Here is a 26,470-nt window from a genome sequence, read left to right as displayed (position 1 = left end):
TCAAACTTAATAATTATTGGCTCAAGTTCAAGAAGGAATTTCCCTTTTAGAGGACGCCGACATTTCTGATCCCAGATCAGCCAGTGAACCGTCTTTCCAGCCTCGTCACAGTTTGCCGGCAGTCTCCTCTGAATAACTCGTCCCTACACTTTTCACTGTCGACTGTCTGAACTTTGATTCACATTGAAGCAGCTGTGGAGGAACCTGCGGGGTGTAGCTTATAGCTGAGCGGGGTAAAGTGAGGTATTTGTGTTGAGTTTTTTAAACTCTGAAGTAGTAGCTTAGCCTGTAAAGCACCTGGTGATGAACAATGATGGAGCGGTTTGAATGAGGCCACTTCAGTGTTGGCCGTTACAGAACACCATGTTCCTTCTTGCATTGGTTTCTAGTACAGTGATGAATGTACAGCCATTGTGGAAGTCCTCCTTCGTGCACTGATCCTGTGTTAATACAGTAAGTAAGTAAATAAATAAGGCACTTCAACTTAAAACAATATGGTACATTTCATATTCTGGATGGCTGGATCGCCGAGTAACTGACGCACCAAACTCCAGCATTGTTTTCTCTTTAGCTAGTGAGAGTGTTCAGTGGCAGCTGGTAATGCGTCAGTAAAGTACACGCTAAGTACACTTACGCAAACAAAAGGAGGTTTCGATGTCTGCTGGAACTTCTACGGTGTTCAAGAGCATCAGCACTGATCAGCTACTGAACTTGAACGTTAACTTTTGGTAACGTTAAGTTCGTGAACATAGGAGCATTTGGCAGCTAGGGAGACGGATACTTTCCTCGGGGAGTGGTGGAGCCAAAACGGAGCTAAAAGAGAGCAGCGTGTTTGGAAGACAAATATAGTTTGATGTATAACATAAGCTAAGACCGTTTCCTGGTAAGATGTTTGTAGACCTTTTTAAAATCTAAAGATCGAACTAGTTATCAGACTGTGGTTAAATATTCCCTGTGCAAAAGGATAATAATAATTCCTTGTGTTGGATTAACAAAAATGCAGAAAAAGACTTCCAACAACGGCTGTACTGGGATAAATATTTCTTGAATTGACAAGTTCATTCGTTCTTTTCCAAAGAACACTTCTTGCTGTGGCTGTTTCAAGGGAAACCTAACTCACTCAGTTTCCCAAATCATCGGCTCTTCCTACTGCCTCTCTGGTCTGTCAGTCGGTCACACTGATCAATCGAATGTTTAAACAGCAGGGACTCCAAGCACCATGATATTGATCCAATAAAGTGTCATTTGAAATGAAAATACAATTGAAGCTGGACAATGTGTGTTTAGAACACATGGCATATCGAGCACGAACACGGATATGCCTAAAACAGGAAATGCATTTTCCTCGCAATAATTTGACACATCTGATGCTTTGATCAGCAGATCTCTAAACACACAGCTCCATCCATGACTATCACACACACTCTGAAAATACGCAAAATTTAAAACTTAATACTTTGGCTAATGCATCACTCACCTTTCACCAACAAGACAGACTCACACTGACGCTTTCTCTCATTTGAAGCTAATATTTCTATATAGAAATGGATCAGGGTGTGTGTGTGTGTGTGTGTGTATATGTATATATATATATATATATATATATATATATATATATATATATATATATATATATATATATATATATATATATATATATATATATATATATATATATATATATATATATATATATATATATATATATATATATATATATATATATATATATATATATATATATATATATATATATATATATATATATATATATATATATATATATATATATATATATATATATATATATATATATATATATATATATATATATATATATATACACCCCACGGTTTATATAACACTGTATATGCATACATACATGTGTAGTATATGTATGTATTCAAATTACACTTGTATCTGTAGTATTTAAAACAGTGTCACTGTTGAATACTTCCCAACTAACTGATCTGTATTGATTATAGATCATCTCACGCTCATCATTCATTATGTCTGACCACAAATTAATAACACCCGGTCACCTGGACATCCGGGTTTCTAGTTCTCATACAAGTCTGTATGCAGTTATGTATTGAATAACTTTTTACTTGTTATTTATATGGAAGCAAAGAGAGGCCATGAGGATTTAAGTTTCATAAGCAACTGAATGCCTAATTGTGAATATTTGATATTTAAATACTGCTAAATTCATAGTATGTTTGTAATATTTAATCGATAACTATCTGTTGATTTGGTTTAAAACAAATCTGAAGATCAAAATAACTGAATTCAGGTTGCTCAACTTCATTGATTTTCTGAACAAAAGTTTGGGACAAGAGGATAAGCAGTGAAGCCGAGACGGGATCTCTGTCCTATCAGGCAATGTTCTGCGAGTCATGTGACGCAAGAAAGGAGTTCAGACGAGTGACTGAAAACACTTCTCTTTTTTTTTTTTTCTAAAAATGTCAATGTTAAACATTCAGGTTTTTCCTTTCTTTGCTTCCATATGTTAAGCTTGTCCTACCAGGACAGGGGCTGGAGAAGTGTCATTCTGTTTTCTACATTTTCAAATCATCAGAGGCCCACAGAACACATCACCACCGCGCTGTGACCTCGGGAAAAAAAACACGGAGCTTATTCTGCTCTTCTTCACACTCGAAGGAACCAACAGCAAAAATTTGAAATAAACTCAACTGCGATGAAATGCGCGACAGAATTTCAAAACAATCAGTTGACGTGAACTTGACTTTCAAACTGGCGCGTTTATCTTTTGAGGCTGTTGTGTTGTGATCACAGTGCGCCCCGGGTCAAATACAGTGTTGTCCTGCGCTGAAAGATGCAGCTTCCAAAGAAACCCGCACAATGCATCGTGTCTCTACGGAAGATTTTAAATGCCGAAAACAAATCAACAAAGAAGTAAAGTGAACAAACACTACTCGTTGCTATGGGTACTTCCTTTTATGGGTCATAATTAAAGAATGCATAATCGATTTCACTTTCTTGGTTTGATTTGGGCATTTTTAACCTTCCATAGCCTGCTGGGGAGCACTTTAAGAAATAAGTTTATTGTTATTGTTATAATTATTATTAGAATATACTAGTAATCCCTATAAGAGCGTAGCAGAGCAGGTTGGAGGTAGGGTTGGGAGGTATCTCAGGGTTGGACTTTACACGACTTTTGGTCTTGTTTCTTTTTTCACTTATTACATTCCTATAAAATCTGCTTGCATATTAACACACCTCTGATCCTGCTCCATTCATCGCTCTGACAACTCCAATGTCCGCCGCCCATTTCAGTCGTCCTCCAGCGTTTCCGTCTTGATGTCATTCCCGATGCTGCACCCCGCCCCGTCCACCTGATTGGCCAGGGCGTGGCTGCCGTGATTGACAGCCGCCTTCTCCAAGCCGATTGGGTCCTGGGGTTCGGACAGCGCGCTGTGAATGCTGGGTTCGTCCTGGAGGGAGGGCGACGGGGGAGACCAGGACACGCCTGTCAATCTGGAACCTTCTGCCTGAGGGCCCGCCCCTGACACGAGGGAGCGGCCAATCAGAGAGGCGCCCCTCTGTCCAGACAAGCCTCCTCTACTCAGGACGGAAAACCAGCTGGGGAGCAGCGTGGGTACCTGAGCGAGGGAAGGGTCAGTCGATGTTGTATTTATTCTTTCTAGACTGTCTTGGAAATTTGTACTGTAAATCTGCGGCAAAGCAGTTTCTTGAGCAGTGTGTGTGTGTGTGTGTGTGTGTGTGTGTGTGTGTGTGTGTGTGGTCGGGCTGTACCTGGGTTGGAGAGGACAGGTCAGCTCGACTGAAACCAAACTGCTTGGCTGAAGCTCTCTTGTCAAATAAGGACACCTCGCAACCCTGTGACAGAGCAGCGCTCGGGTTACACAATAACCAGGTCATTCCACTGACACAAGAATAGTGCCGACCGCTGACCTCTTCACAGCTAGTTATTAATAATCTCAGTCAAATACGGGACTAAATGTAAACTCAAACGGGTTTATTTCCCCTTTGTACCCGCTGAGCCCTGCTGTGTGTTTACTGCATACCTCTGAGCTGCTCAGTGCAAACACCACCCAGTCCCGCCCGGTTTACCTGGTCAGGGAAGTCGTTGCCGTCCACCTCGTCGCTGTTGGACTGGCCGCCTGGACTCTGAACCTCGATGCCGTGGCTCTCCAAGATGGCTGCTTCTTCAAAAACACAAACCTCATCATAGCATATCGACCTCAAGCGACGCGCTAGGTAAGAAAGGAGGAAGTCGCTGATGCCAAGGTGTGTGAAATACGAGGATAAAGCAAAAGCTCTTTTGTGTGTGTGTGTGTGTGTGTGTGTGTGTGTGTATTGATTTATTTAGAGACAGCTCAGCACAGTGGACATATGGTTCTTAAAGGGATAACACGCATTGAGTTTTTAAGTATCTGCTTCTTCAGTCACACTTAGACACATTGCGAGTATAACCCCAATAACAGACACATTGCGAGTATAACCCCAACAACACACAGACACACACACAGAGGGGTAGACATTACCAATGTTGGCGCGCCTCTTGATGTCTTTGCGGCGGTTGGCAAACCAGTTGTAGACCTTCAGAGATGTAACCCTCTCCAAATCAGACAGCTTCTTTCCTGCAACACACACAGACACACACACACACACACATAAATAGCAGCTACTGCGCTGCTGCTTCTGTCTTCTACTCCTTCAGTCTCTCCCTGTGAGTGTTTTTGACGGCTCATTCAAGCGTCTCTGACTTCACTGGTCAGAAAGTCTCTTCGCAGCAAAGTAAGCGTCTTCCTTTGACAGATATCTGATGACGCTGTATTTTCTGAATCAAGTTTGCTTACAATGCAGTTCAAAGATTCAATGCTCCTGGCTATTTATCCTACATGCCGTATTTAACCCTTTAGCATCACTAGGGACAGTCTCATGTTGGCTGTGTTAAAGCGTGTGGCATGCATTTTGGCAACGCAAAAAAATCTTTAAAGAGTTGCATTCTGTAAATATTTGTCATTCATGATTCGAACTGATTGGACAGACTCTGTGAATGTGGAAAATAATATGAATATATAGTTCTATAGCAGTTTTACGAAGGAGACACTTTCGTCCTGGACATCAGAGCTACTTGTTCAAACTGAGGCAGAGGGGTTACGTCGCTCGTTTGTCATGATGCAACTCTTCTGGTTACTTTGTTTTTTAAATTTTTTTTTGTTGTTGCAACATGACCAATATGTTAACGAATAAAACCAAATCACTTCTCCAAATGGATGCAACCACATATACTCACCACGTCCACCAAAAGAAAGAGGATGCCAGCCTGCAGTCTCGATGAGTGGACGATGTAAAAGCACTTTCTGTTGTGTCTCAGTGTACAAAGTAATGGCCGTGACAGAGGGAGCGCCACAGTGTTTTTCCGATATGATCATCTATTTCCCCTCAGTCATTACAAAATAAGAGTCTGACTCGCAGCCAACTACACATCTAGAAATAACCATGTAGTTTGCATTTGGACCATGTGACTCCTTGACATGGCAGGTCTACACCTCAGCTCTGTTGCTAAAAGCCTAAAACTATTTTGTTAACCAAGCAGTGATATTTACACTATTTACCATTTCCATTGACCCACCTGGTTTCTGAATGACGGCGTTGCAGGCGGTGGCAATCTCCTCTCTCTTCGCTTCATCGGGGTACTGGTTGTCAATGAAGTAGCTGTGTAGCAACACACACACACGTTATAATCCCGAAGCCGTTTAAACGCCATACTTTGTTATACCTCCTCCTCACCTCTCCATAACAGCCAGGCACTCCTTCCTCCAGGTGAACCTGCTCCCGCGCCGCAGACGGAAGCCCCCGGGGGCCGAGCTAAACGGAGGCGGGGCTTGCTGCCACTCCATCACGTCCTCCAGGGCCAATGGGGCGGCTCGCATGGCCAGAGTGGCTCCTGGAGTCACAAAGAAAGGCTTTTTTTCAGCACGTCGCATGCGGTGCGCTGATAAATCACAAGCAGTTTTCTGTTCAGCGTCACTCCGCCTAAAAACGTCTCAAATGAAATTATTATTGAATATTGCTATGTACCTTTAGCGTGTTTCAAAAGTGATTCATCAAACCCTGACATTTATCTTAGAGCATCGAGCCAATGAACCAAATTAAAGTCAAGAGATCTTAATTAAGGCACTGTGCCAGTTTTTGAAGGACGACGCAGGGATAACTAGACTGCACTGATTTTCTTCGTACATTCCACTGTGTTGGTCTCAACACAACGTAGTCATTGTTCAATCACAGAAAAACAGTTAACAGCCTCTTACTCCTGTAACCGGGGACGTCTCAAGGCGCCCATTAAAGACGCACACGCATGCCACGACTCTTTGATGGCAACTCTCCGATCGCCGGAAGCCCGTCCTCCGCTGCCAAACTGAGGAACTCACCTCTCCTAGTTCATGTCGAAATCACAGCTCTGAATACCAATGAGCTGAGGTACAGTTTACTTCTGTGCTCTGGTGTGTCGGTGCCGTCAGTCCGGGGGTGTCCGGGGGTCCTACTCGGGGAGACTTTGACAATGTGTGCGACGGCAACATGTTTTTGAACAGATAACGAGCTCTTCCCATTCTGTTCTAGTAAGGATTGTCCTCGTCTGAATGGATTGATTTTTGCTCAGTCAGCGTTACGAAAACTCTACGTGTTATTAAAGTCAGCACTGCAAGTCGGGCATTCAGGGCAGCTGGCTATTGGAAAAACACAGTATAAAAAAGCATTTATTTTTAAGTGGAGGGTGGTGTTACCGGGGTTGGTCTTCTCCAGCTGGTACCAGCGAAAGAAGGCCCGTTTCTTCTGCTCGCTGAGGTCTGATCCCTGCTGCAGGAGCCAGTGGGAGATCCGGCTCTGACTGATCCCTGGAGGGGAGGGGAGAGGAGAGGAGCGAGATCTGTATGGTCAGGAGGCTGGACGCCTGCCGGCATGTCAACTCTCTCTGGTGGCAATTCAGTGGAGCTGGGTGAAGTGCGGAGGACGTCGATACTCACCCGTTACCTGAGCGACCACGGCCTGGGAGATCCGCCTGTTCGCCAGGAAGGACTTAATCTCCTCTTTGATCATAGCACTGTCCCGCCTACAAGCAGGGGGGGTGTACTGTTTTATCACAAAGTACCGTCTGACATTACACATATAGTGCGCACTTAAAAACAGCTGTAAATCTGCAATCCATACATATAGATATAGATATATCCATGTGCATGAATCAGAGGCCAGACGCTGCTGTAATATTCGCTGCTTTCTGCTTTGATTTCATCTTCACACACCCTTGAATCAATACCGCTCTGATTGCTGCTGTCTGACTGCAGACTACAGATGAGGGGCACTAGTGACTGTGTGAGTGTGTGTGTGCAGTACTGTATGTCGAGTGTGTGTGTGTGTGCGCGCGTGCAGGAATTAATCCTCGAATCCTTCAGATTCAGTGTGAGCTACAGGCAGAGAAGCCGACCATCAGGCCCTGCCGTCTGCTGCAGCGGTCTACTCATCATGCTTCCAGTGGGCTCTAAAGCCACATCTACACTTTTGATTACAAAAATAAATCACAATAAGCTAACTTTCAGTCTGCCTCTCTTTAATAATGTCAGCAACAAGGTTAGGTTATAGGCACTCTGAAGGTGCGTTCACACCGGACGCGTCAATTTTTTGACGCGCGTCGAGATTACATACAAAGTCTATGCACAGACGCGATGAGTCTCTCTCTCTCTCTCTCTCTCTCTCTCTCTCTCTCTCTCTCTCTCTCTCTCTCTCTCTCTCTCTCTCTCTCTCTCTCTCTCTCTCTCTCTCTCTCTCTCTCACACAAATTCTTTCTTCTCTCTCTCTCACAAATTCTTTCTTCTCTCTCTCTCACAAATTCTTTCTTCTCTCTCTCTCCTCACAAATTCTTTCTTCTCTCTCTCTCTCTCTCTCTCTCTCACAAAGTATTTCTTCTCTCTCTGTCTCTCTCTCTCTCTCTCTCTCACAAATTATTTCTTCTCTCTCTCTCTCTCACAAATTATTTCTTCTCTCTCTCTCTCTCTCTCACAAATTATTTCTTCTCTCTCTCTCTCTCACACAAATTCTTTCTTCTCTCTCTCTCTCTCTCTCTCTCTCTCTCTCACAAATTCTTTCTTCTCTCTCTCTCTCTCTCTCTCTCTCTCACAAATTCTTTCTTCTCTCTCTCTCTCACAAATTATTTCTTCTCTCTCTCTCTCTCACAAATTCTTTCTTCTCTCTCTCTCTCTCTCTCACAAATTCTTTCTTCTCTCTCTCTCTCTCTCTCTCTCTCACAAATTCTCTCTCTCTCTCTCTCTCTCTCTCGCTCTCGCTCTCGCTCGCTCTCTCTCTCTCTCTCATACAGTCATTCAGGTCTTAGAGACTTTTCAAGGACCCCCCCCCACACACACACACCCCATTTCAAAATAAAAGCCCCAAAGAGTGAATTCTAATTGAAATGCTTGTGATGAAGCCAGGCATTTAATAACCTCTGTTTGTGTGTCAAACATGATGATTATGTCTCTTATACGACAACTGCTACTACTACTACTGCTATTCATGCTACTCAAAGTAGTAATACTACTACAGCTATTAGTACGACTGCTACTAGTACTACTACTACTGTACTTTCCCCCCTCCTCCCCCCCCCCCCACAGAGAGTGAATTCTAACTGAACTGCTTGTGATGAAGCCTGTCATTTAATAACCTCTGTTTATGCGTCAAACATGATGATTATGTCTCCTCTCCCCCGCCCAGTCCCACCCTTTCAAAATAAAAGCCTCATGGATTAACTGTATTTAAACGTTTCGCTCAAAATTAGGCTTTTTTGTTGAAATAATGAATGCTCTTACTAATACTGCGACAACTACTACTACTGCTAATATTTCTAGTATTACCACTACTACTACAACTTTTGCTGTTGCTACTATTACTACTACTGCTACTGCTATGACTGCTACCATAAATATTATTACTACCACTACTGCTGCTATTACTACCACTACCACTACTATTATTACTGATACCACAACTGCTATTCCTGCTACTACCAGTACTAATAACCAGTACTAATACGACCACAGCTATTAGTACTACTAATAGTAATACTACTACTTCCACTACTTCTTCTAATTACAAATACTTCGACGACAACTTCTACTACTACTGCTACTACAAATATCACTACTGCTACAACTAGTACTTATTCAAATGCTACTCATACTTATACTGCGAATAATACTTCTACTACTACTACAACAAATATCACTACTGCTGGAATTCTTTTACGCTACAGAAACCGTTCGAATATCAAAATGTTCAGCTCTTTCAGGAGAGGGGTGATATAACTTCATATTTGTAATCTTTCAACTTTTTGAATTATTCAGCTTTTTGCAATTTTTTTTTAATTGGATATCTATTTTCAGCAATGTTTTTGAGATTCATTTCAGCTTTCAGCATTCCAACGCATTTTCAGCAGGAAATGCATTTTCTAGTTACACTTCATGTTTACTTCTCCTGATCTTTACCTCCTATAACAAGGTCCATAGGGGCATCTCAATAAATGAACATGTTATATTATATTACATAAGTGTTATTTACTGATTGTTTTCGTGTTGGAATACATGTTAAATATTTAACTGCCAAGTAATAATGCGTGTTTGATACTTACATTTTTTTTGCATTAAATCATACTGGGATGTTTGCTGAAATTGATAGGATGGCCCTACCTAGAACATTTTCCACCAGCCGCCACTGATAGTGACATATCTGCTATATGTTATCCTTCCACAATTAATTCTACATCACTACAGCCTTTTATGTAGATATTTTTTTGTATTTATCATATTACTATTTTATTTGGGGGGGGGGGGATTAGTAATGTAATACTGATTTATCAGCAGCATTAACTAAGGTACCACACTTTTATCTTATTGCTCTCTGGAGTGAAGCGGACTAAGAGTTTGGACTTCCACGCTTCAGGCGACATCCTGCCAGCAACGAGGGGTTTTCTTTCATTTAATTTTTCCAACTTGTGTGTGTGTTGCGTTTGTTGTAAACTCGAATTAAAGGTAACCTGAATATAGTTAGATTGTATCGTTTCCTGTTAAAGGGAATTATTACGGTAACCCTCAAGTTATTAAAGGGAAATAGAAAACAGCCCTACCTAGAACATGTGCACCAGCGCCACTGCGTATAACCATATTCATCTAGCAAACGATACCTACCTTGGAGTGTTACAATAGCCAGTATCATTTTATTCAATGTGTCCATCCGGGCAAATTGGTGGATCCAAATGTTATAAAAAAAACATATATGATGCAATTTCTTTGTAATCATCCAAAATAATGTTAAGTGTATGGTATTTTTCCAAGTAGGCCACTGACTGGTCGATACGTGCGATGCATTGAGTGGGCAACGCGCCGTGTATTGAGTGAGCCGGTCTGACAGTAACTCCCGGGCCACTTTTTTCCCCCAGTCCGCTCCTGTCTACGATACCTCATATCAACAGAGACCGGACCAAACTATGTGTATACATGTGTGTGTGTGTGTGTGTAAACCATACGGTACAAACAATGAATAGACGCTGCCGTATTTACGTCTACATGACGTTATTGAGTGCTGGTGGAGCTGCTATGATGTTAGCATAGCCTAGCACCGATCCATCAGAGCTCCATTGAGAAGACAAGTAACCTACAAAACGGCATCATTACGTAGTTATTTCGGAGTCCCTTTTTGTCGGTTTATTGCCGTTGAATCACAGCCGAATCAGTTTATTTTGTGTTCCTACAGCTGTAGTAAACAGCGACCGGTGGCTTGCTAGACAGTGAATACAGCTCGATACAATCCACGGAGCTCCTCTGAACAATATTATGAACCAGACATGACGGCGTTTGGCATTCCGACGTTTGAGGGACTTCCACAACACGTACAAAGCAGCAATTGTCCTTATTCCTTTCACGGTTGATAGCGGAAAGAAATGACGGCCAGGTGAACGGCTTCCAGTCGATAAACCACGCCCCCTCTCCGGCGCGATTTTGCAGCGTTTGGTGTGAACACGACCGGCGGCGCGTTGGACGCGATTTTGCGGCGCACGTTTGGTGTGAACGCAGCATGAGGAAATACTGCCAATGCACGAGGCATGGAGTCCGCCTACTAGTACAAACAACTTCATGCACTGAAGAAATCTACTGGGCAGCAAAACAAACTTGTCTTTACTCTCTAGTGAAGCGTGGTACCCCTTCAAAACATTCCGGGCATTCTTTGTGCTTCGATTTCTTGTCATTCATCAGCTGACGTCAGCTGGTCTGGCCTGTTTCTTCCTGGTCTAGCCAGTTCTGGTCCAACCTAGTCTAAGCTGAGTCCGGTGTGGTCTTACCTCATCAAGTCCTCCACCTTGTCGTCGACATCGATGTCCTCTTCACTGGTCTCAAACCCGTAGCCCGCCACCGTCATGCCGCCGCTAACCACGCCGAGAGGAAACCGGGGTGGCGACAGCATCCCGTTGGTGACGGCAACCAGGCCGTTCTGGACCACCGCCGCCATGGCGACAGGCGAGGCCACTGGGATCGGCAGAGGCGGGGAGGCGGTGTCGAAGTTGTTGTTGGGCGACAGCGAGAGTCGGTTGTTCGGGAAACTTGTCTGCGTGGCGGTGGAAGTCATGGAGGAGGAGGCGACGACGGCGCTGGAGGAAGACAAGGAAGAGGAGGGAGGCACGTAGGGAGGTTTGTGGCCCAGCTTGTGTCCATGTTGGCGGTCCAGGTGGTCCAGCGTGTCCAGGGCGTGGAGGACCTCCGTCTGTGTGATGCCTGTCCTCCTTAGCCTCTGGAGGAGGTCGATCTGCTCGATGGTGAAACGAGGCTCCTCGCACTGCTGGAACATCCTGGAGGAGATTGAAACAACGACAAGAACGTAAATGGCAAAGAAAAATATAAAGAGTCGGTTTTCCAAAAACAGACACATGTTTAAAGACACAATATAAAGTCATATCTCACATGTCAATAAAATAGTTTATAAATGCTTTCAGTCGAGCTGATGTGCTGCGCTTGTGTGAACATAGAGATGGTGGGTGAGAGTCTGTGGCCAGAGCCAATGGAAATAGGTTTCACTTTCATTTACATGTTCACGCTCGCTGAACAGACGTATTGATAAAGTACAGGCTTTTTCCTTGCAAATGTTTAATTCGCATGTACAGTAACAAGCGTATTGTCTGAATCGTCTCCACCATGCCCCTCTACTCGCTGACTTTTCTGCGTGTGTGTGTGTGTCTTAGTTTCAGGTCATTATACACGAATGAAAACATAGTTATACATGGCCAACGAATCCCCCTAAATGTTACACGCTGTTCCTTTAAGATCCTGTGGACCACATTAAATTGGAACTGTGGCACGCTGTCTTATCTTAGGTTGCACAAATGGCTTCATTTTAGGCGGTCAAAAAACAAGCCGGTTCCACTACGGGCCCCGGTCCTGGAACGATCTGCAGGCAAAGCGTGAACTGGAGAGCCTTATCCCTTTAAATGAATTTGAACTTAGAATAACAGGAAGTGGTCACTGCTAGCTCCAGTTGTTTTTTTTTGTCATATCTACGGTTGATCACTGCTGTGATCTGATGTTCTATGTCCTGTCTTGCTTAAGTCTCGCATGCAAAAGAGGTTTTTAATCTCAATGTGACTTCCTATTTACATAAATGTCAAGATGTACTGTCGAGAGGAAATTGACACACATTGAGTGGCTCGTGCATAAAGAACGCTGGCCATAAATATTGTCAAAAATGGAGCTTGTTGTAAGGAAAATCCACATTTTCTACTCCTGATTCACAAATACATTTTCAGCTCATTGGTGACCTCTCTCTACAAGCTGAGCTTCACATCCCATCAAGGAGACAATTACAGAACAAAATGGAAGAACGGTCACATCTGTTAGCTTCCTGCCAGCAGATTTACAGCGTGCACACACACACACACACACACACACACACACACACACACACCAGAGCTCAGCAGCTGCTATCCAGATATACAATGCATTCCTGCAGATTAAATACATCTTTTATCATAGTTTCCAACCCGTATAATCGTATAACGTGGCCCTGCTATTATAATGTATGGTATTTATTCAAACCAAAAACATGCTCGCTACAATGTGGCTTTAAAAAAAAACACACTGATTTAATATCCTCGGAATAATGAACTGAACTGAGAGACAACATAACGCATCTGTCTTGATGCTTTTCTTTCTGATGCAGAGAAGAAAAAGAGGCCACAGCAGAGAATCAAAGTCAGCAGAGCAGACATGTCAACACTTATATAGAGGAGGTTGTGTGAGGTTGTGTGCGTGCGTGTGTGCGCGCGCGCGTGCGTCTTGGGAAAAATGCCAAAAAAATTGACACCGCAGGCAGCCAAGCTCCATACGTTCTCCCACTGCTGCAGAGGATGAGTCACGCTATATGAAGTTAAGACTGATACATAGGTTCCATACAGGGCTGCTGAATTATGGGAAGAGGGCCGGCTCAACTGTTATGTTTTCACTTCATACTAACCGATATTTTTGTTGCAAATTAACAGCGACACACTTATCTCAGTGTGGTGTTTATCGAGCGTTGCTTACCGTCTTCCTGCAAAACTGATACGGAAAACAGAACCTTCCATCTTTTATAATGACCCGGTTCCGCGTTTAGTCGCTTGACGTGCACTTGTGAATTGTGGGAACTACAACGAGACAACAACAAGCACAGAAAGTTGGCCAGATGCTGTCTACTTTGGAATGATCCAAAGGAAGCCAGATGGATCCACTGACTGGTCCACATAAGACCAGTGGCAGCCTCTGAAGCTGCCGCTACTTCAAGTTCGGTGCAGAGCAAGAAGGTGCTGCCCTGCCCTGACATACACGCTTCTCATCAAAAATAGTGCAATTGTCTGTCTCATAGTGGGCAGATTTCTTTTTACTTGTGATCACATGACCCCACTTGAGGCAGCTGGGACAAAACAAACTCCTGCCTGGAAAGGACCTCCTCAGGTGCGATCACTTCCACTAAATGAGAGACGGTATAAACTGCCTTCATCCCCTTTGTTCCTCCTTTCCTGACCTCAGACATGATGTGTGTGTCCGTTTCATCCTTCAACGCTTTAATTTACCTCGTCGTACAATATCTGGTGACGTTATTGTTCTCTCTCTTACCAGAGCTGAAACCACACACACAGGCAAAGAAAGACTAATTAGAAGCTTTGAAAATAAACCGCTCTGCATGAATGGAACCTGCTGACTGTGCTCCTATCAATTAAGTCGAGTCAATCGCGACAGCGCTACCGTTGTAAGGAAAGTTGTTGGAATTATTTATTTGGCTGTCGGATCGGTTTTGAGTCTAAGCTTTTTTTCCCCCACACTATATAGAAAGAAGACCCAGAGGACCCAGACAGCTTGGTGCTCACTAGAGTTTCAGTACATTAACAGAGCCTTTCCAGCAGCCACACTCCCTTTGGTAAGATAACATTGGTACAGTAAGGAAAAAGGTATCTTATCAAAGAACTCCAGATTGTGTCTTGTAGTTTGTATTAAAGAGGAAACTATGACGTTTAAGAATGTAGGGATAGAGGGTCTAGTAAACCTGGGTAATATTTTAACAGTTTTGACTCAAATCCTGAGGAGTCATTGAGCAAAGACACTGAAGGCCTACCAGCTCCAGGTGCTGCTCTGTAGCTAAACTTGTCCTGACCTATGACCTCCCCGTGGAGCAGAGAGCTTATCAAACACGATCCCCCCCCCAGAGGATTACATTGTGATGCATCTATGCACTGTGGTGATTGTCTCTCGGCTGAAGCGTCCTATCATCACACCTCCCAAAACAAACTTGCAAGACTAAGGCCCTGGCTTTTGTCCGAAACATGTGAAAGAGAAACCAACACCTCTCTTCCTGAACCCCGTGACCCATGATCCTAACCAGACGTGGCATACCGTTGAACTGTACCCCCGGTTGTATACACGCGCCAGCTGAGCACATACACAAGTCATTTAATTACAGCAGGCAACTTTCTTTCTTTTTTTTTTAACTGGCCTTGAAATGTAACCAGAAACGGAACAGCTGGCTCGTGTGACCGCAGACACTACACCGTAGCGATCGCAAATGTCGAGGTAGCCCCGGTGCGGAGTGCTCCCTTGATCGACTTTCACGCCGAATCACGTTGGGAAAATATGGATTTTTATTTCCCCCTGCTTCTGGGGAAATCAGCATGCCCGACAGATGGTGTCTTACGACGTTTATGTGGATAGTGAAGGACAACCCCTCAATCCGGCGTATTTAACATTAACTAATCCACTCCACGCACACCGGAATTGTACATTTTGTCGCTCGTTCGCCGTGATTATCGCCACTAAAATACAACGTGCAGCGCGGTAGCGAGCGGTGTAGACCAACTGGAAAAGTTGACATTGTGTTTGATCAACTGTTTGTTCGTGGACTATGTGCAAGCCGAATTACACGCCGACTGTGTATGGTCCGGATAAGACCGAGTGTAACAGTTGAGGTGGTGTTGACAGCAACCGCCGAGTGAAACGCCGCAGCGCAGCCCTATTTTTTGAGGAGTTTTCTGTTATCACCGCACGGAGAAAAGGAAATGTATCGGGCCAGCGGGATCGTTTGACGGCAGCAGTAGTTGGAGCTGCAGGACTTAACTTACCTTAATATTCCGGTCTAAGAGCCTCCGCAGACGTGTGTTTGACCATATATCTGTTGCCTCGGGGCGCCGGGACACACGGACACTGACAGTTTTCCCAAAATGTCTCCTCTGTCTCTAATTGGGTTTCAATCCTCCGTCAGACAGATTCGCCTTTTGTCCGGCAGACAGGCGCCATGTTGACACAATGACGCAAGGAACGACGGGAGTCGCAGTTTACAGAACTTACTGTACACGGTGCCAGTTTATTAGGTACACCTGGCCAACGCCGAAATTCAACACAATATCAGCAGATTGACAACTGTAGGATGTTTCTAACATGTGAAATACGACTTTATTATGAATTATGTTTATGTAGCCGATGTATGACTCAGAGCTGTTATAATATGCAGCAACCAACTTGTTCCTTTTTTCAAAATCACTTTTCCTTATCCATGTTTCCCATGTATTTCAGCATACACTTAGATTTACTGAAACAGTATTTAAAAAATATATATTATCCAAACCTTTTTTTTAATTGTGAATAAAACCTCCCCCATTGCCTTGTGCTGTACCCTCAGAGCTGCAAAACATGGAACCAGACAGGTGGTCACAGTATTACAGTTTAGTTACATAACAGTCTCTCTCACTTCAGCACTCAGAACAAATAGCACAGGGGCAGTTATCCTACTTGTGAGTCTTCTGAAGGTGATAACAGGGTCTTAGAACTCCTTTACCCAGAATGCCTGTGGTGTGTCAGGAACACAGGGAACTGTGTGTGACCCTTCGCTGGATCAGTGACACTTGAGCTCATTACACAGAGAGCCCTGCTGGTTCGCATTCTAGCTGCTGAATCGGTGACAAATTAACACCTGGGAGACCATAGAATACAATTATCCACCTGGTAGGCTAGAAGACCTGCAGTCCTGACCACCACTGCTGTATGAAAGGAAACATGCTACAAACTGGTAACTCTCTGCAAGTTTCACAAACACGTTGCTGAATCAGTGTTAGGAGTTGCCAAAATATGAGCCCACCCGACCTCTAAAAGGATCAATTTGTTCTCTCACTGCTCATAATTTGACGACCTACAGTGCGTCTAAAGAATACAAACAAAATGAATGAATCCCTGAATGATAACGACGGCTTCCTGTCCACGTTATGATGCTTGTTAAATGTTACGCACCTCCCGTCATGTCAAATTCCTTGTATGTTCAACATACAATGGCAATAAACGGTTCTGATTCTTGTTTGGACGGGCCTCGTGTAAAGAAACAACTGAACATTAATCTTAGTGAGCGCCGAATCTAATGAAATCAATATGTTTAACTCAAACTAATGAGGTGTGTGCATTCAAATCCTTACACCACACCTGGACAATGAAAACAGTATTTTATTTATTGGTAGAAAACATGAGTCTACAGTCAGGTATAAAATATAAAAATAAATGTTAATGACAACTAACACCTACTGTAGCTACAGTACTGACAATTACAAACAAAGCAGGTGTGTGTGTGTGTGTGTGTGTGTTCAGGAGGGAACCCAGATGTTGCCGTGTGTGTCGGGAGGCTGGCTGTACGGAATGTTCCAGATCCAAGGCTGATCTGAAAACAAAGAGACAAGAGGTCAGTGACATTCAAATATATAGAATACATTGTTTCATATTTTCGAAAAATGGCAATGGCAGCATTTATGCCGTCTTCATTGACTGTTTCAGTGGAAGAGCATGCTCCACTCCAAGATCATCAACGGCTCTGGCTTCAGAAATAATCTATATTCTACGATGTGCTTTGAACTAATTCTGCAAGAAAACTACCAATCCATTCAACCCTCACTGGTGGAATTATTACGATTCACGCTGAACAAAACACATGATATAGTACCAATTCGGCGGAGTTGTCCTCCGATATGTCGATTCCCCAACAGCACTTTCTGATGTGGACAATTTGGGGAATGGATTTTGTTTGACGTCTGCAATTAATCCGGACAATTTGTTGAACACAGCAGAGGGAGAGTCGCACATCACAAAACACCGCTCGGTTGACAGGTTAGCTGTTGAGACTAATTTGAACCTGTGTTTCGTGGAAGAAATACAGTTTCCTCTTCAGCCTCTTTACAGCTACGCTTTTAGTATAAACTATTTCACCTAAATGCCACTAGAGGTCACTGTGACTGCACTTCAAGCTGAAGCTTAAAGACCATAGAGTTCAGTATGAAGCTGAAATCTGACATTAAAAATGTTTCTTTTCAGCAGAAATAGTGACAGTAAAAAGCAAAGGCCATGTGGTATTTTAACCAACAGACTCACTGAAGAATCCAGTCCGTGCACACACACACACACACACACACACACACACACACACACACACTTCTGTTGTGTACCTTTCGGAGAGTAGCATGTGGGGGGGAGGTCAAAGGGCACAGGGAAACCAGCAGAGGAGGAGACAGGAAACTGACTTTTGTGAACGGGGAAGGTCTTCATGTTCTGGAAGGAGACAGCCACACGTTACTGTACGCCGGCTCTGTAAAGGTTTCACTGTTACTCGGCACGTGTTATACTGCCGCTGTTTGTCCGTGTGTTGTTCTTACGAAGGCAGCGGGCACGTAGAGGACTCCCAGCTCGTATGAACGGACCATCACCTGAGTCTTGCTCTTCTCCAGCGCACCCCAGGCTGCTTTGGACAGGTTGGCACTGAAACACACACATTTAAAAACACAGAATGTTAAGATGCAGCTTATTAATAATCGGAATATGATCATCTCAATTCATTTTCAGTTGGATAGGATTTGAACGCAGTGCTGCGCAAACAAAAAAGAGTTATGTTTTGCATACAACACACAGTATGCTGCTAATTCTATAATCGGGGAAAATTAAATCAGAAAAGTTGTCTTTGTGTTGATTAACAACAAGAAAATAAGTTTGTTTTTATATAGAAAATAAAAAACTATTAAAGACAATGGATTTTTGAGAATCGAGTGAAAGTTCTTCACAATGAATTTGAAGGTGAAACTCTTGGATATCACATGTACACAAAGACACATAACAAACATTTCAAAAAAATCTGCAAATACAAAGCTAGAGCACACACACACACACACACCTTGTGACGAGGAACCAGGCAAGCTGAGTGAAATCTGGTGACGCCCTCATGTAGGTCTTGATGTGTGGCATGGCATGACTCCTTCCTGTTGCAGTTGCCTTCCAACGGCTACACACACACACACACACACACACACACACACACACACAATCAATCTGTGGAATTGAACTTGATGGAATGTCTAAATGTGAATATGGCTGTGTCAACTCAGCTTAAATCATCCTGTACGTAGCCCTGCCCTATCATTTCTGACCAAAGTTCAAATGTAATTTAGGTGTGTGTAACCTTGTATGGTGTGACCAGCTACTTGGGTGCAATATGGGCATTATTTAAAAAAAAAAAGATATCCTGACTAGGTTTAAACAGAAGTCTGCTTACTGGAAGAAGGAGTGGAGCCAGAGTTGTTTCTGAGCCGTCTGGATGCTGTAGGGAAGAGAGCTGCCCGCTGGAGGACAAAAGACATGTAACAGTCACCAAATGATCCAATGCTAGATCCATCCAGCAATTCGATGTTCAAAGTGAACGATTCAGTGAACAAATAGAAAGCAAAAAGACTGCAAATGTGATCATGCTGTGAATTTTACCTGCATTTAGTGAAGGTCGTGCCCTCTTCCACAAACGACGTCAACAAATTAAATTTAAAATTAAATTTAAAAAGCATTGCTTACCTGGATAGCCTTCTAAACTAGTCCTCACATCTTCAACTGATGGATACACCTGTGAAAAAGGATGAACCAATAAGCGGCTTGTTTTCATTTTGAGCTCGTGAGGCTGTGCAACTCTTGCTGAACTGTGGCCAAACATTGCAGGATTTACAAGTTGTATTGCTTATGTTTTGAACTTTTTATTTAATTCTTGCAATAGTTATGTAGTTTTACTTTCATTTATTTTTGTCTGAGACACACAATACATTTACATGCAAGAGATCGGTTACTCATGCCAACGGGGCAGGTAAGGGTTAACTTTTCAAATCAAGCATTATTGTGTCTGGAACACTTTACAAATCAGATTTAGGCAATCAATTGTCCTGCAGGGAGGAAGTGTAAAAATCATCTACCACTTTAAAGCTGAGGCAAATGCTATTCTCTATTAGAGAACACAGCAGCGGCTGCAGAACTCGCAGAAAACCTAATTTGCATCGAACATTTAGTCCTGTGGATTTGAACGCCGCATCACAAAAGCAAGGGTCGAGTGGGTTCTACGGGAACGTACCAAGTGCATGGGGGGTTCTGGGCGAAGAGAGGATTTCCCCAGCGTGGTCATGGTGCGCTGAAATTCCCCCGTCAACCATTTGGTCTTATCTACTCCCATAGAGCCGATGCTGGAGAACTGGCCAATCACAGGCCACCTCTCCTCCCCGGGAACAGGATCTGCGTGGTCATACAACAGCTAATACAACAAGAATAAGAAATCCCAATTAGAGACCACATTGCATCACATTTCAAAGTGCTGTTGTCAGTGTCTTCTGAGGTTACACAAGCAACACTTAGATATTTTTCCAATTCCGCCTGGTAATCAGGCTGTTATCTGATTAAAGAGGATAAATCTTTACCTTCCTCAGCCTCAGGTGGCCCCAGCGCTCCATGTCTGAGCCAACATACCTCCCAGGGGTTGAGCCGACCAAATAAACCCTAGTAATAGAAGACATGCGTAGAAGATTATGAGTAATCCAGATTTTGTATTCGCTCACATCTACACTGAATGTTGCAGGGCCATCATTTAGCAGCAGATCAATGTCTATATCTATGTACCTGGTTGAGTTATTGTTATATGGCTGCTCCCATCACAGAAGACACTCAACGTGTGCATCATATGCGTACGCATGCGAGCGGCCGCACGCGTCTCGTGTTTACCTGGCCTCTGACAGGTCGTGCTCTTTGATTCGCCGGATCCACTCCTCGAGTTCTGGTGCGCGGTACGACGCCAGGTATTCCAGCAGGTCCCTCTTGAAGAAGGTCGGTGACTCGCCTGCGCTGTCATCGCTGCCCTCCGGTAACCGTGGAAACACGGGGCTCATCCACATCCTGGTTTGGAAATGATATATTCAGGGGCGACTGGAAACAACATGAGACTACTGTCGTTCTCAAGTTCACGTTGCTGCTGGGACTGATGTGTACAACAAGACAGACGCACCCTTGTGTTTTCTGGTACCAGTCGGCTCTGATGAGGTTGGAGGTCAGAATGATGACTCTGAAGCCTTCCTCGTACCACAGCAGCATCATCTTCCTGCACAATGACACACAATGTTCTGCTTTATAAGGCAACAACTAAGAGACCTGTTAAATATGCAATGCATGTCACCAACTGTTATAAAGTCACCTTCTGCAATTTGCAATTCCACTGACCGTATCTGCATTGTCAGCACACATTCATGTTTAATCATTTCATCCAGAACTTAGGGGGGAATTTAGAAATACTCCATACAAGTTACACATTTATATAGGTTGCTAACAGTGCAATAATGACGGTGCTATTTCGATTACGTGACTGTGACTACGTCCACTTCTATAATGTGGACCAAAACGGTAGACCGACAGACCAAGCCTCACATAGAGCTGCAAACAAAATCTGAAACTGATGTGAACAAAAGAGCAGGTATGATACCAGGCAGGAAGAGAAAAGCTTACGTGTGGTGAGTTCCAAAAGCAATATCCAGCTTGGCCTGTCAGGGAGAGTCACACACATCAGTCCAATTTAAAGGGAAAATAACAGGAATATCTCAGTGTGATTATGCTACTTTACAGCTCAGTGTATGTAATATCAGCCTAACTGCACTTCAGAGAAGCTGATGTTGAACAACGGTGTCCTGTGGTGGTGAGTCTGTACCTGGCAGAAGCGAATATGTGGAAAAGGCTGAGCCTGCTTGAGCAGCCGGGCCTTGGCCTCCCTCTTATCTCCGTGGACGATCAGAACTGGACGATCCCTATAGACACAACACCGATCTCCTTTTAACTGTGACGCACTGTTAAAGAAAAGTCCAAACTAATTCATGGCCGACCGCAGAAGCAAAGCTTACCTAAACTCTGGCGGGTACTGCTTAACCATCCAGGCTAAATCAAAGCAGTAGTTAAACTATGAAGAAAGAGAGTACATTTGTGTTAATGGACGAATTTCTCCCCAACACTGATAAGAAGATGCATACAAGAGTCTCCAGCGGTGGTTCTCAACCTGGGGGTCGGGACCCACAAGAAGGGTCAGCAGGTCAGGGGGACAGAAAAAGTCCACAGCACCTGGAGCACATTGGACAACGTCAATGTGCTGGCTGTTCAAACTAAACTGCACTGGGGGGTCGCGACTCGAAAAGGTTGACAATCGCTGGTCTTCAGCCTTGCTAGCAGCTAGCTGTGAGAATTTGCTTGCGCTAAATGCTAACGTCAGCACGCGAACATGCTCACCGTGCAAACATGCCGATGTTCAGCAGGTAAAAAGCTTACCATGTTTCCCGCCTCAGTTGAGCATATTAGCATGCTAACGTTAGCTAATTAGCACTAAACAAAGTACAGCTGAGGCTGATGTGACTGTGATTCGTTTAGTATTTTTGACCAGATGAAAAGTCACATGTTGTCCGAAGTTAGTAGGATTCATCCTCTGGAGACCAGGAGTTTTTGTACAATAGTTCACAGCAATACATCCCATCGTTGTTGGGATATTTTAGTCTGGACTGAAGTCGTAGACCGATCAACAGACCCACATTGCCATGGCTTTAAAAAAAAAAAAACTCACAGGACTTAACTCACCTGAACAGACTCTTTCATGGTCCCAAATAATGGCGAGAGAATGTCTAGAATGAAAGAAAAAGCACAGGTTACTAGAATAGAATGTAATGTATAAAAGACGGATGACGAGAGGTGGTAGCTGTACTGATTTCAAACAGGAAGAAACTAGCACCTTCATCTCACCAGAGGGTTTCTCCACCTATGAGATCGCCCTGCTGCCATTTCATAAAATGACAACAAAAAACTTTTAACACACAAGCAGAGCCAAAACACAAGTAAGGTGAAGATATTCAGCCTCCATTCACCCAGAGAGCATGCTCAGCTTTTCAGACTGGGAGCTTCCCAGCACACCGAGCAACTCTACTGGATCAATGAAGGAGATTTGGAGTTGAAAAGAAAGGGTGATGCCAGACATCCTGCTGGTCTGGGATATAAACTTGCAACACTGATCAAAAGCATGATTTCACTGTCACTCTAACTGAACTGTCTGTACCAGATGTTATTAAATGAAGCTCTTCTCACCTCTGATGTGCAGAGCCCCACTGTTGTACTTCCTGTCCAGCCCTGTGACCTTGTTGAGGTAAAACCTGTAGGTGTCGTTCAAACAAGGAACACTGGACTCAAAGAAGTCCTCTGGCTCGTCGATGTAGTAGAGGCGACCGTGGGGACTCGGGGGGCGCTCGGTCTCCTTCGGTTTCTTCGTTTTGGGGCTCGGCGGGCCCCTCTTAACGACGCCCTTCCCCTTCACATCTCCATCGTCATCGTCGCTATCTGAGAGAGCCCAGCCTGAGCCGTCCGACGCCTCGTTCTTCCGCTTTCCAGCCAACGACGGACTGGTTTCACACTTCACTGGATTCAACTGGTTCGTTGCTGCCGACTGTCTGGCCTCAGAGCCGACGACAAGTGAGGATGCAGGGGCGTTAGCTGGTTCTGGTTTCACCTCCACAGCGGCTGTTACTGGTTCCACTTTGGGGCTAGGGGGTGAAGCAGACGGATGGGAGCCGTGACTGGATAGAGCGGGTCGGTGGGGCCCGGACGTTGTGGTCCCAGAGAGAGGAATGGCCTCGTCATCGTCGTCACTGCTGGAGATGGTCCACCTGCCATGTTGACTATCCTGAGACATGCCTGGCCAGAGATGCAGAGAGTTCAAAGCATCAGCTGAGCATCAGGATGAGAGCAAGCCTGAAGTAAAAGCCACTGGTCATTCAGACCGGATGGCACCAGTCTGAACTGATGGGACTGGGAGAGCTCCAGCAATTCAAGACCAAGCATGACTTGATGTAGCTTAAATTGGTGGTGATCTGTGACAATTACAATTAGTTTATTAAAAAAAGATCCCAATAAAGACGGGTTTCATTTCAATTCAATGTTTGCAGCTGAAAAAACCCAAGTGACAGTATGTCAGCATTTAGTTATTTTGAATGAATGCAAAGTGCAAAGTCAACAACATGGAACTAACTCCTGGGTCTACATTTTAAAGTGTGTAATATTAACTACATGCGTATGTGCACAATAACATCAAAGCATGCTTCGACGAAATCGTTAAAAAACGGGCAAAATATGACATACACTCAAATATACACAACAAAAAAACGTTTATACTAATGATTAATACAGTAAACACAAATAAATAAAAAAACATACAAATAGAACAGATCATGCAAATTCTGCCATTTGCAGGCGATAAGATGATATTACAGTGTTATTGTTATGAAGAGCGTAAATGACGTAACATAAAGGCCGCGCGTGATACTTGCTTTACCAAGTCAGATAAGTGAGCAGCAGCACAGGTGAATCACGTTGTGACTGTTCTCACTCCACCGCTGAACGGACCTAATACAATACATTCCCATTAACAAACCACAGTGCACGAGGTGCACAGGGAACACGTGTCCGGGTCGAAACTCCCTTTTCCTGCTTTGTTTTGTAGTTCCGCGTCAACGGCGGGACGTAAATACAAACCAGCAACTAGCTGATAGCTTTATCAAATAAGGGCTATTACACAAATATAAATCTGTTTGTTTGTTCAACATTTAGTCGTTGGTTATTTTTGTCGTTTTTGTAATTGTATTAATCATTTTTGTTTGATGTTTATTAAGTTAGTCAGTTATTTATGAACATTACATTGTGACTCAAATTAACTGGCCCACTCCTTGGTGAGTGAGGACCACCAACCACTGTTTAGACAAACAGTTAATATGGAGATTGGCATTCTAATTTATTATAACTTGCTGTGTTCAAAAATGTGAGGATTTGTTGCTTTTCCTTTTTAATGAGTTTAATCATTTTCATTCATCCTGAATCATTTGGAATTGTGGACTATGTTGTGAAGGTGTCACTTTGGGCTCTGAGAACTTGTGATGGCATTTCTCACTGTTTTAAGATTTTTTACAAGCCAAACAAATCAACTGACTAATGGGGAAATAATCAGCAATTGATCCATAATGAAAATAATCAGAGAGAGGCCTCAGTTAGAGGCCTGTAAAACCCAACTCCCCTGTAGTTTGGGATGAAAAGCCTTACTGTGGTTTGCCCCCTCTACTGATTTTCTCGTAAATTATGTGTAACAAAAACGTTGTTGGTGTCCATCTCTAATGACTTTTCAAGTGTTTATAAGGCATGGATGGACTTCTAATAGTATTTAACATGACATATGTGTAAAACAAAAACGACACAAAATGTAATGACGAATGAAAATGACAATGTAATTTAAAATGAATCTTTAATTGAATGCTATTGATATGGTTATTATACAGTGTATGTTGTTTGTTGTGATTTACTCTTCAGTGCAACCACAAAAGCAACAAGTCATCGTGTCCCAGATGAAACTGAAGAAGGACACGTATTCCTCTTTCACCGGATCAATCACTTCTTCCCGCTGCGGTCCGTCCACTTTATTATCATTATCCAAACGCACAGCCACGCCCATCGCCACCCTGACCGAGGATGTGTCCTTTCCTGGCCCCTGCCAATTCAGCCAGCAGTCTGCCAATCTCAACACTGGCAGCGTCGGTCTTCTCTGATTTTCCAGGAGGAACGTCATGGCAGTTACCACAATATCTGGTGCCAGGAGCGCAGCACTATGCTCCAGCTTCTGGAGCTCTGCTTGTCTTTCGTCCTCCGCAGAGCGAATGCACTGCTGGTGATCTGAAGGCCGGAAAAAGTTTCCAGCAGCTTGCTGAGGAGGGATCGAAGAAGGGTTTCCACATCCTCCTCTGCTCCTGAGCGGATCACTGAGACAAACATTTGAATGCCCTCCAATGTCAACTTTAGAGACACAGAGAGAAGAGAAGAAGAAGTGAGTGACTGTATGTAATGAGTGCACTGTTGATCGTGCTGGACCTTTGTCCTGACCTTCTTGCTGAACTTCTGTGGCAGGCGCTTTTCTTCGTCCAGTTCGTCCAAGAGCTCTTGCTCCATGTGACTGAGACAGAAGTGCCTCGCCGTGATCCAGGCCGGTGCACATCCCTCTTTAGTTAGTCTCACCAGGAAGGTAATGCAGCTAGTAGTATATTGTTTTATTGTATGCTATAAAGTGTCACGTGCAGGAGCTGTGTTGTACTCACGATTCAGCCACGAGAGGCTTTCTTGCCTCTGTCATCGCTGTTATTTCATCACCTTTATCCTTTAACCGTTCAAATAAAAATAAAATAATCTGTTATTCATCTGTTCCAACCTGCAGAAAGCTTTAGTGTAACATCAATGAGCAGCTTAACTCCTCCTTCTTCCTGACAGCAGCCAGGTCTTCATGTCCTCGATGGTAAATGCGCAGGAACTTGGTGCTGTTGCTTCATGAGCACAAACTGTCTCATTAGAATTTTCTGCAAAACAGATTCAGTGTGAAGTATGCTGACAGAGGCATGCTACTAAAATGTTATTTTCATTATGAACAGTGCACATGTAAGGTAATTTACAGTGGCTGACCTCTGCTTGGTAGCGATGTCTCTCTTCCTCTGAGAAAATGGACGGTCTCATTCGTTGGACTCACTGAAAAGTGAAGCGAGTGT

General features: G+C 43.7%; 2 protein-coding genes across 4 annotated transcripts; both read right to left on the bottom strand.

The window, feature by feature from the left end:
• Window positions 1–1,828: 1,828 nt before the first annotated feature.
• Window positions 1,829–15,780, bottom strand: LOC306790592 (homeobox-containing protein 1-like). Of its 2 annotated transcripts, none has more exons than XM_079286970.1 (10): window positions 15,671–15,780; window positions 11,375–11,878; window positions 7,017–7,102; window positions 6,777–6,887; window positions 5,782–5,938; window positions 5,624–5,706; window positions 4,530–4,625; window positions 4,096–4,190; window positions 3,778–3,861; window positions 1,829–3,623 (listed from the first exon to the last, which is right to left on the bottom strand). In XM_079286970.1, exons 2-10 carry the CDS (start codon window positions 11,875–11,877, stop codon window positions 3,294–3,296), a joined length of 1,545 nt encoding a protein of 514 aa, XP_079143096.1. In that variant the 5' UTR covers window position 11,878; window positions 15,671–15,780; the 3' UTR covers window positions 1,829–3,293. The 2 variants fall into 2 exon arrangements, with proteins under 2 accessions (XP_079143096.1, XP_079143097.1); XM_079286971.1 differs by having other exon boundaries at window positions 4,096–4,187.
• Window positions 15,781–17,097: 1,317 nt separating this feature from the next.
• tdp1 (tyrosyl-DNA phosphodiesterase 1) lies at window positions 17,098–24,325 on the bottom strand. Of its 2 annotated transcripts, none has more exons than XM_079295392.1 (16): window positions 24,226–24,325; window positions 22,986–23,588; window positions 22,485–22,528; window positions 21,764–21,819; window positions 21,574–21,670; window positions 21,375–21,409; window positions 20,881–20,973; window positions 20,601–20,771; window positions 20,300–20,378; window positions 19,960–20,136; window positions 19,416–19,464; window positions 19,126–19,192; window positions 18,748–18,855; window positions 18,236–18,338; window positions 18,029–18,131; window positions 17,098–17,250 (listed from the first exon to the last, which is right to left on the bottom strand). In XM_079295392.1, the coding sequence occupies exons 2-16, from the start codon at window positions 23,584–23,586 to the stop codon at window positions 17,177–17,179; spliced, it is 1,857 nt and encodes a 618-aa protein (XP_079151518.1). In that variant the 5' UTR covers window positions 23,587–23,588; window positions 24,226–24,325; the 3' UTR covers window positions 17,098–17,176. The 2 variants fall into 2 exon arrangements, with proteins under 2 accessions (XP_079151518.1, XP_079151517.1); XM_079295391.1 differs by having other exon boundaries at window positions 24,221–24,320.
• Window positions 24,326–26,470: the final 2,145 nt, after the last annotated feature.

This window comes from Melanostigma gelatinosum (genome assembly GCF_949748355.1).
Source record: "Melanostigma gelatinosum genome assembly, chromosome: 2".
Lineage (NCBI taxonomy): Eukaryota > Metazoa > Chordata > Actinopteri > Perciformes > Zoarcidae > Melanostigma > Melanostigma gelatinosum.
This window is presented reverse-complemented; position numbering and strand designations above follow the sequence as displayed.